At 34.8% G+C, this 11,576-nt stretch overlaps 2 protein-coding genes across 2 annotated transcripts; both read left to right on the forward strand.

The window, feature by feature from the left end:
- On the forward strand, positions 1-2,514 carry LOTGIDRAFT_68740 (hypothetical protein; the record flags this gene model as incomplete). Its single annotated transcript, XM_009048370.1, has 2 exons — positions 1-116; positions 2,451-2,514. Coding segments are annotated over 2 exons (180 nt in total), but the record flags the coding sequence as incomplete, so codon positions are not given.
- On the forward strand, positions 2,488-6,222 carry LOTGIDRAFT_137978 (hypothetical protein; the record flags this gene model as incomplete). Its single annotated transcript, XM_009048371.1, has 2 exons — positions 2,488-2,557; positions 6,050-6,222. Coding segments are annotated over 2 exons (243 nt in total), but the record flags the coding sequence as incomplete, so codon positions are not given.
- Between the last annotated feature and the right edge of the window lie 5,354 nt (positions 6,223-11,576).

Genomic DNA, 11,576 nt, shown 5'->3' on the forward strand with positions numbered 1-11,576 from the left:
ACCGTCCGCCTTGAGTCTACCCAAATACTACGAGAAATGTCCATTACAGAAGAATCAGTGTGTGAATTTACCTCCAGATTATCAATGGAATGGAAATATTTATATTTAGATCACCGGTAAGTTAGATTGATCAAGAAGTGATCAAATTATTATACTCTATTCTTATCTATTAAGACACAGATCGACTGGATAATCAAGGCATCTCATCTGATCTACATTCTACACAAGCGAAACGCTCATATTGAAAAAAAAATCAACAGTTAGCAACTGCAATTAACTGAAGTATCGCAGATTTTCAATAGAAAGAACATCACGATCAAATGACGTCAAATGGCAGCGGAGATCGACTATATTTAGCTATTGATATGATCTTTGCATATGCTTTCAAATTTCCAGGCGTCATTAAAATTCGATTTGCTCTTATATTCAACTTGAGCCCACCTTTATCTTCCCTCAAAATGCCTTCTTTCAAGTATTTTTAATTCATCACTGAAATTGTGAATTTATCCTTCACACTAATTATTTAAATTTCGTAACAATTTGGAATCAAATTTGATTTTAAAAGCCAAATACGATTGGGGATTGCTTAATTACTTTGTTTCATTAAGATTCGAATCCAAATATAAAAGGTTTGTTATCTAGAAGAAAATTATTTGAACTTGGACTTAAACTAATTCAAGGAAGTTAAAATAATCACGAAACATCTTTGGAATAAATACGATTTTATTTATTTAAATTTGAGAGGTCGCTTTACATTTGCAACGTTTTACAGTTTCAAATTTAAAGCGAATGCTGAAAATGTCATTTGTCTACAGGATAGATTAATTTTTTTTTTCAAATTGGCATGAACACCATAAATCACGAGAAGAGGATTGACTTAGCACCATGTAAAGGTATAAAACATTAAGATGTGTTTGCAGGTAGGTAATAACAAAAACAGCGTACAGGGAGAGAATAAGTCGACACACGACTTTCAAAGACAAAAAGCGCTGTGTGAAACCAATTTGACTCCATATTTATAAGTTTAGCTAGTGAGGAATTTCATTCCACGGATTGTTTTTCGACAATTTACGATTCGAGCAAAATGGTTAAGTTTATAAATTTTTAGCTGGCGGATAACAACTTTGAACCATTATGGAGATAATGAGAAGAGATGATACAGAAATTCACTTCAAAATAAATGATACTTAGTTACTGCTAAGGGGCCACAGGTCGACTGTGGATTCAAATCCATTATCTCATAAACCCTTGCATATCGAGAAATTTAAAAATTACTGGCAACTGACTCGGTACAAAATATAAAACTATTACTAAAGAAAGCTTTATTGCAAATATTTGTTCTTAGGTAAGTAAATATTACTTGAAAGGAGGTATGATTGTAAACGCAAGACTTCAAAAGTTTCATTTTATTTACCACTTGAACGTGTTTATTAAGATCTTATTTTATGTTCTATTCATTTTTTTTATTATCATGTTTCTATGGACCCAAGACAAGACAAATAATTTCTGCAGTAACAAAAAGAAATGTATGCAGAAATTAGAAAAGTCCTATCCAATATAAAATAGAATTACCAAATTTTCAACTGATAATCCCCTAAACAGTTTTTACATTAAGTCTTTTATTGGTAAAAATTCGAATCAATTCGAAATCAATAACTCAATAGTATTCGAGTCACCTAAATGGTGAGCGAAATGCAATTGCAAAGGGAAAGTTACCATACTATGGTATTCCCTTTTCTGTGATATAAACTTACGGATGCAAAAGGAACACAGCGTTGGCAAAAATGTACATCCACATTGCACTGCATAAAAATCTGTTTCGAGTAACTTTATTTGTGCACATCCTTGCAGGATTCCATATATAAACAAACACAGTTAAATCCTTATTTAAACTTGCAGAAGTGTAGGTTAAGAACATGGCCTGCATAAAAAACTTAGGTCTCAGACTGTAGGCCTTCTCAGCCTTTAAAATGTTGATAATGTAAACTTAAGCTCTATTTCAAACGTAGCATATACCACCATAACATAATAAATATAAATATTCACCTACATCAATAAAGATCAATGTTATTGCGAACAACAACAATACAGAACACAAAGGGAAATTTATGGTTAAAACAGATGACAAGTCATTGGTTAAAAGTTTCCACTGGATTGTATTACATTCTGGTAAAATCTTAAAAGCGTTAATAGATAGATTGTGCTTTCATACAAGACGTATATTCAATAGTATTGCTTTTGATTGGAAGAATCAGAGAATGGAGGAATTTTCCATGATTTTTAATGAAGTGTTTCGTTGTTTGGAAACCTGTTTTTTTCAGTTATTTGATGAAGAAGATGCCAATTCGTAAATGACTGATTTGATCTTATTTCAATTTTGTAATAGTTTGTATGTCAGCGCTAATACGCCTCATCCAAAATAATTGAAAGATTCCATGTTTTACTTCCAGAGCACCACCGATTATTGGTTATCTTCCGTTTGAAGTTCTAGGAACCTCTGGTTACGACTATTACCATTCAGATGATTTAATCAAAGTTGCCGAATGCCATGAACAATGTATGTGTGCTATTTTATGCTGTCTTGTTTTAAATCGATATTTCATCTAGTGTTACATCCACATATTACAACGTTGTTCGTATTATTGACATCATATTTAAATATGCCCTGCGCAGCGACCTTGTTCTCCCATCGCTTCATACCTTGGAACTGTGAGGACATATGCAGAGCGAAGATATTGATAGTGATTGATTCCTGTTGCTCAATATCATATTTCTTTATATACGGGCGGGATAGCCTTTTTACCGAGGGTTCTACTTCTTAATGATTCAGAATGTCGTGTTATCGTAAAGTTGACTTATCTTACTTTAAAAAGAGAATATAAAGACAACTATTTGACTAAAAAACACTTGGAAAAGAGTAAGAATTTAAGAAATATAGATGATGAAACACTTAAATTAAGATTTTGGAAAATCGGTTCTAGGCCTTTCAACAATGTTACTGAGGTCTGGTCAGAAACCATTACATATTTCTACCGTGATTTTTTCATCCGGCAAACATCGTATTAACGTCCAAGGTAATGAATATCAATGATGTCAATCAATACCTTTTATGTATTGATAAGGGTTTAAACGACGAATTGGGCCAGGGTTCGTGATATAATACAAAATAATGATAGCGTTATTTCATATTTTTATCCACTCGAACGTCTTGTCAAATTGGTGTTTCAGCAAAGTCCCAGTTTGTTATCGAAATGTCCATTCTTGCAAAACCGGAAGTGCCACAGTTCAAAATGTGCAAAAAGTCGAAAATCGGCTTTAGAAGGCGTATTTTTGCATCGATTTTCTTCGGGTTTTCATTTTTAAAATCTGGCTGTAATTTATAATCATATAGCACTTGAAAAATTACGAAATTCGAAAATTTGTCGCAAACTTTTTTCGATAGATTTTTTTTGCAACTTTTTTGTTTTTGCATCGATTGATCTGAAATTTAAAATGCAAAGAGACATCAATAAAGTCAATGATATGATACAGTGAGAGTTTTGACGTCACTTCTGGTTTTGAAGGTGGAATCAATTGAAAGTACAATCTACTTCCGGTCGAATAACTTCCGGTGTAAATGAAATAGGTCAACGGAATTTATGTAGGTCGTAAGTAACTGCTAATACAAAAAAACGAAGAATATAAAATCCAGACTGTAAGTGATACTTTGGCCGCCATCTTGATTTTCTAATTTTCTTAAAATCGAAATAAGTCCTTAGGGATAAACTAAATCTGCATAAATTTGGTGGCGATGTAATCTGCTGTCTAATGTTCACAAAACGATGCGAGCCGATTTTTGAATTTTGCTTTTGCATTTTGGCAACTTCCGGTTGAATTTTTTCAAAGTTTGAAAGCTTATTTCTTGTGACCTTGACCCTTGATGACTTTGACCTTTATAAGGTCAAAGATCATTGACCTTGGCTATCATTTGATATTTTGACCTCCGACATGTACTTCCGGTTTTATAGCTATCCGCAAAAATCCAAATTCGCAACTTTGGACTGCTCTAGCACGTCACCTAATTAACCTAGAGAGTAAATTTTTTCGGTTTCCTAATGTGCTTCTCGTGTACTTTACATAGATATATAACAATCGTTTTTTTAAAGCAAAATTGAAATTCTTTACAATATTTGCGATTTTTTGAGCTTGGTGTATGTATATCTTATGACCTATTTTATGTAGAACCTTGATATTTGGAATATAACTAGACACTTTGAATATAAATTCACCTATGACAAAAAAACTTATGTGGGCGTGGCACATCCGGGTTGAATTACTAATTGTTTACATTTAGAGGCAGGGGCATAACTTTCATAGGATGCGGTTGTTCAAAAAGGGCCTTTGCAAACAATTACCTCATCCTTTTGGCCAGTTTGTGTTAACAGCTCAGTTGTTTCAGCTTTATAGTTCCAAAATAGGAACGCGTTTTTTACATTTGGATATTTTCATTTTTCGATTTTGACCTTTGTTGACTTTTGTTGACCTATATCTTTTTACCTGTATGATGTAGAAGCTTGACATTTAGAACACGACATAACATTTCGAATATCAATTAACCTATGCAAAAAAAAATTGAAGTGGGCGTGGCACATCCGGGTTAAATTACTCATTATTGACATTTTTGGCAAGGGGCATAACTCGCAAAGTATACATTTGTTCAAAATGGAACTTTGCATACTATTACTTCATGTTTTGAGCCACTGTTTCTTCGAAATTCGGTTGTTTCCGCATCGTAGTTCAAAAAAAGGAACAGGTTTTGGAAATTCAAAACTTTCAATTTTTGACCTTGACCTTTGATGACGTTGACCTTCATAGAGTCAAAGGTCATTGACCTTGGCTATAATTTGCTACTGTGACCTTTGACCTCCGACATGTACTTCCGGTTTAATAGCTATCCGTAAAAAGACAAATTCGCAACTTTGGGCTGCTCTAGCACGTGACCTAATTAACCTGGGGGTGATTTTTTCCGGTTTCCTAATGTGCTTCTTATGCACTTTACATGGATATAGAACAATTGTTGTTTTAAAGCAAAATTGAAATTCGTGATTTTTTCAAATTTGAGTTTTGATTTACCATATTTGTGTCTTTTTGAGCTTGGTGTATGTATATCTTATGATCTATTTGATGTAGAACCTTGATATTTGGAATACAACTAGACACTTTGAATATGAATTCACCTATGACAAAAAAATTTGGACGGGCGTGGCACATCCGGGTTGAATTACTAATTGTTTTCATTTTGGGGCTGGGGCATAACTCGCATAGGATACGTTTGTTAAAAAGGGACTTTGCACACAATTACCTCATCCTTTTGGCCAGTTTGTGTTAACAGCTCAGTTGTTTCAGCTTTATAGTTCCAAAAAAGGAACGGGTTTTAACATTTGGATATTTTCATTTTTCGATTTTGACCTTTGTTGACATTTGTTGACCTATATCTTTTGACCTGAAGAAGTAGATGTAGAAGCTTGAAATTTACAACACAACATAACATTTTGAATATCAATTACCCTATGCAGAAAAATTAAGACGGGCGTGGCACATCTGGGTTATATTACTCATTATTGACATTTTTGGCCAGGAGGCCAGATTCAAAATGTTCAATTGTTGACCTTGACCTTTGTTGACCTTGACCTTTGTAGGATCAAACGTCATTGGCATTGGCTATCTATTTATAACTTTATATTTGCTGTCCTATGTCAACTTCCGGTTTTATAGTCGTGTGCAATTTGAAATTTTGATGACGTATATCTCTTGATCTTGACCTTTTTAGACCTTCTCCTTTACAAGATCAAAGGTCATTGACCTGCTAATACTTTCATTTGTGAGGTCTGACGTCTACTTCCGGTATTAGAATCTTCTAAAAAATGAAAATTTCTCAACTTTAGACTGTTCTTGCACATGATCTAATTATCGTGGAAGGTTGATTTTTTCGGGGTCTTTTGCAATTTGCTACATTTGCAAAGTCCCAATCTGTGCCACGAGTGGCTCTAGTTATTTAAATGTCTTCCAGTGTTGACTGCGGGCGAAGGATCATCATGTTGTTATAGATTTCTAACAAAAGGCAGACAATGGATTTGGATGAAAAGTAATTATTATATAACGTATAACCAATGGAATTCCAAACCCGAGTTTATTGTTTGCAGTAACAAAATAATAAGGTACGGAAAATCAGTACGGAAATAAAGTAACATGTATTATTTCATTTCAAACTATGTTACTTTTTTTTATTGATCTTTTTAAGTTTTTGTTCCGACAGCGTGTACAAAAGTTCATTACGAAATCTAAATTTGAGCTCGTAAGTATGACATTGGATAAATCTCAATGATCATGATCAAAGCGCCAAAATCGAATTTTTATCCAAATTTTACTAGACAGTAAACCGTGTGCAATCCTTGAACAATGTATTGGCAGAATGGATAAAATAATAATTAATTGTCTATTAGGTCATAAGAATAAATCAATAATTTGAAACAAAACTAAATTATTGAATTTTTAGTTATGATTATGTGAAAAGTGAAAATCCTTGTGAAGATGATAATAAAGAAGAGCGGGTGACCAAAGAATCTGGTGCAAACACACTCTATCGTGTGTACGAGAAATTAGGTCAACGGTATCAGCCCTCAAGTAAGTATTTATATGATGTACAACTTAATGATTTTTGAACACCGCTAGTCAGCATTTCTTGTTCATCAAAAAATATTTCTCACTGTGTTCCCCACTGCTTTTCTAGTGAGAACTCGAAAGGTTACACTTTGTTTTGAACTTCGTAGTACTCCTAGAATTTTTCATTAAGTTAAACAAAAATGAATCATTACAATTAGCTTATTAGACCACAATTTTCATAGTTGTTGGACCTAAATGAATGATCCAGTAAGACCAAACCGACCACTTTCTGAAGTTTTGTGAAGAAAAATTGCCTGATTGCTAACTGCAATCTCCCATTTATTAAATGTTATCTTTCAGGTTCAAAGGCTCCGAGCGAACCAGAAAAATCCCAACAACCTCATTCAACTAATAATGATTCGCCACCGCTTCATAAAGTTGTTTCCAGTCAAATCGACAACCTATTACAGCATTATCTTAAACAGCAACAATCAATTGATAACAAGAGACTCCAAACACCAAAATCTGTTGCAGAAATTACTAGACAGAACGAAAGTGTTATCACCTCGTCAGCAACACCAACACCAAGAGTATCTACAGGCAACATGACTGCTAGGCCTACCGGCCCGATAGTAAACTATGGCCAAACTGTTGACGTGGTAAGTAGGAAACTAAAAAAAATCAAAAAAATGTTGTATTCTTATTTTATGATACAAGAGCATACTTTTTCTGTGACTGCAGGATCGTTGTCAATTATCACATAACCTAGAATATAAATTAAGTAGCCGATCCATGACCTGGTGCCTTAAGTATATTAAGAGAGCTTTCCGGGTAAGGTGATATACGCCCACTGGCAGCTTTGATTTGAAATAAAAATAAAAATTTGGCAGTACGGTAACAATCACCAGTATATAATATTCAGCCATACACTTCTTTCAAACCTTTTTGAATGTTAATTAAGGAATGACTTGAACATTTTTTCAGTTTATCGGTGTATAAACAGAACAAACTGTGTAAATCCGCATAGTACACAGGTTTTTTCTGTTTATACACCGATAAACTGAAAAAATGTTCAGGTCATTCCTTATAATTAAAACAACTGGAATACGCGTTTAAGTATTTATCTAAAACGGAAAAATTTAAGGCACTAAATTGGCGCATAAATACGTAAGATTTTATAACGCTAATGAACTGATACTAAAAAAAAGACCTATCATCAATAAGTCGGTCATCCTTTTATTACTGTCCATCGCATAAAAGTTGACGGAGCGGTCACATTAAAAGTTCAATTATTGAAAGACCAGTTCAAAATAGGTCCAGAAATCGTGATTTTGTTGATATTTGTAGTGTGCACATTCGAGGAAATTTGGAAAATACTGTTATCGTTCAGTGGAGTGTCGATTTCGACTATGCGAACGTTCGAAGGAACGACATCGTGTAATGGCTACGTCAATCAAACTCAATGAATAAGTAGTCCGATAAGGGGCGGAGCTTATGTATCGAATAAACCGAACGCACGTGACCACTGTTAACCGATCACATTGCGTGGTACCGTGTAAACGGAATCGTGATTTAATTATTGAATAATATTAACATATTATATTAAAAATCTAGCAACAATTTTTTGCATAGAAATAACTCATATAAAATATTTTTCGGATTTTGAATAAGGTGATGATAAACAATTTCACCAAGTTTAGGCAAAATTGAGCAAGAATTGTGCCTTCTAGAGTGTTCCCAACTTCCCAATCTCAAAACAATTTGTCATCAGAGTGTACAAACCTCAATAGAGTCTTATAATTTCAAACTGATAAAAATTCTGGGTCCCGTATCTCAAACTTCGTTAAATTACTTTACAGACCAGATCAGAACCGGCAATGTCGCAGATTCAGAAAAGTTTACAAGAACAACTCTTGATGAAGTCTGATATGTTACAGAAAGCCATTCAAAAACAGCAAGATGAACTTCATGCTATAACTCAACAGCTTGCTATGTCTAAGAGGAGGCCAGTGAATGTCTGCCAGTTGAGAGGTATGTTTTTTCCTTCATTTTTTGCCCTCTAGATAATACCCGTGTTAAGCTGCCCTTGATGACTGATTTTTTAATGAGCATTGGAAGAATGTCCGGATAGGAGTTTTCCTAATTTCGGATTCTCAAAATACTAAAACAGAAATGCTGCGGATATTTAAAAACATTAATGCACAAAGGAATTGCAAGGCCGCACATTTTATCTGTCTATTATGATAAATTGAGGCTTTGCTCATGTTTAGTTAATGAATTCGTTTAGAATTGTGTTATTATAAACGTTTTGTTCTTACAATCTATTGGACTTGGAATTTGCAGGTTCAGGGGGTGAAAATGTTACGAACTCGATGATGCATAACTTACAGACCACGGGCCAGCCTTCTCAATGCTCTTCGGGTGTCATAATGCCAACTCCACGACATACGAATTTTCTGGCAGCTCGACATTCCCAACAGTCTTTGCAGAGTCAACAGCGAAGAGTTATAGTTCCAGGTCAAAATCAGCGTCAGACATTTCAGCAAAGTCCAGTAGTCGTTCCCAATCGTCAACTTTCACCAGAAGGGTATATGTTATACGACCACAACCAGCTGGGATCGGCACATGACATCGCCATGAAACAGCAAAACAGACAAGATATTTTTCAATCAGGTCAACCATCGGCACATTCAATGATGACGTCCCCTCGTCCGGCAGACTCGATTTCGCCAGTCTCGCGAATGACAAATGTCGTTATGTCGGCTTCGCCGAATGCAAATATTCAATCACAAAGACTTTCTGACGCAATAATCAGTCAGCAGTCAAGCTCCCTGATGTCTAATCAAAACTCGGGAACGTTTTCTGTTGGTGGATCCCCAAGTTTAGTCAACAGTCGCAACCATTCGACAATGACTAATCGGCTATCTCCACAAACTCAGGACTACCTTACTCGACAGTCTGACGTGATGATTTCGGGACAAAATTATAATGATTACTTGACTCAGAATCAAGTTGATGGTATGGATGTGTCCCAGCAAAGTGATTTAAGCTCTAATCGAAACAATCTATATGTGATGGTACCTAATCAGATACAGCGTGGTGTTATAGTTCAGGAACAACGATCGACAGACAGAATAGTGAGACCAAATCAATCTGTTATGATGCCAAATTCAAATATGAGTAATGTGAATGTCCAAAATCAGACTCGTGTGATAATGTCAAATCAGACTACTGATACACCATCTGGTCGCAGTGATGCTATGATATCAGGACAATCAGACACAATGCTATCAAGTTCATCAGACTTATTAGATGGCCAATCCGACACTTTGATGAATGATCCAAATCAAAATGATTTACTCTTATCAGGACAATCCCAAAGTGGTGACTTATTAGCGAATTCAAACCATGGTGATGTTCTGATGTCAAGTCATAGTCAATCGGACCTCAATGATTTCTTAATATACCAATTAGATTGACACTCTGGAGTTTAGCCTGTTCCATTTTGTAGTTAATATGGGGCTATTGGTTATTTTATGAATCGATTGTGTCCGTCTTCTGTATTGGAGGTACCTGCGACCTTTTCGGTTGGCTGCAAAGGAAATTGTTAAAATCAAGCTCGACCGTTTTTAACAGGTGTGTCTACATATTTTGATAAGCACCTTCTATAGAAATATGTCAAGAGTATGCGAGTCAGTTTCAACAGCTAAGTCGTGAACCGGTCGAACGAAATCTTAATGGATGCCTTTGCTCTACGTAACTGTTCATTTTTATACGCCCACATGAAATGGGGGCGTATATTGCCGACACCCATGTCCGTCGGTCGGTCCGTCCACAATTGCTCGTAAACACTCTACAAGACACAATTCTTGACAAAACTTGGTGTTTTGTAATCACCCAAGGATGAACCCTATTGAAAATCAAAAGAATCGAAAAAATATTTAGTATGAGTTATTGCCCTTGTTCTTGAAACGCGTTCAATTTTTAGCTTGCAAAAACTCTAGAAGGCATAATTCTTGACGGATTTTGACGAAACTTGGCATGAGTGTTTGTTATCAACCAAGGTTAAACCCTATTGAAAATCAGAAAAATCGAAAAATATTTAGTATGAGTTATTGCCCTTGTTCTTGAAAACGCTTTCGAATTTAGCTCTTAAACACTATAAGGCATGATTCTTGCTGGATTTTGACAAAACTTGATTTTATTATTTAGTCCCGCACTGAAGATTGAATATTTGCCTTCTAAAGTTTTCACGAGCTAAAAATTGAAATCGTTTTCAAGAACAAGGGCAATAACTCTTACTCAATATTATTCATTATCGCCCTAAAGAGTTCAAAAGAAGTGTATTACTGAAGGTTGAATATTTCATACTGGTGATTGTTACTGAACTGCTAAATATTTTTATTCAAAATCAAAGCTGCCAGTGGGCGTATATTACCTTGCCTGGCAAGCTATCTTAAACAATCGGTGTCCATATGGGGTCGCTATTAAAATAAGCATTCATCAAGGAATAATTTTAGCCCTATTTTAGTTTGATCGAAAACTAAATCTATTTTGATCATTTGTCTGTTACATTTTAAGTGCAAACGTACGTAGCGATTCTAGCAAAAGTCACGATTATTTATTTAAAAAATAATGCTTGATTTCCAATGTGTGCATTATTACCTGTTAAATATCGCCTTATAGAAATGAACTGGCTTATTTATGTAATATTTAATGTGCCTAGTAGGCTTCAAGTGTGAATGTAGAAATGAATGATATTTATTATACAATATAAAAGGTGTGTAATGATGGAATATAATGATTACTTAACTGTTTTCGCAAATGGGAATACATGTATCATAGGTATGTCATAGGGCCTGCTCGCTTTACTGACACAGGCTCAACTTTATTTCAGCTGATGTAGCGTTTTAGTCGCCCAGCACCAATAAAAA

The sequence above is a fragment of the Lottia gigantea genome (assembly GCF_000327385.1).
Source record: "Lottia gigantea unplaced genomic scaffold LOTGIsca_120, whole genome shotgun sequence".
Taxonomy (NCBI): domain Eukaryota; kingdom Metazoa; phylum Mollusca; class Gastropoda; family Lottiidae; genus Lottia; species Lottia gigantea.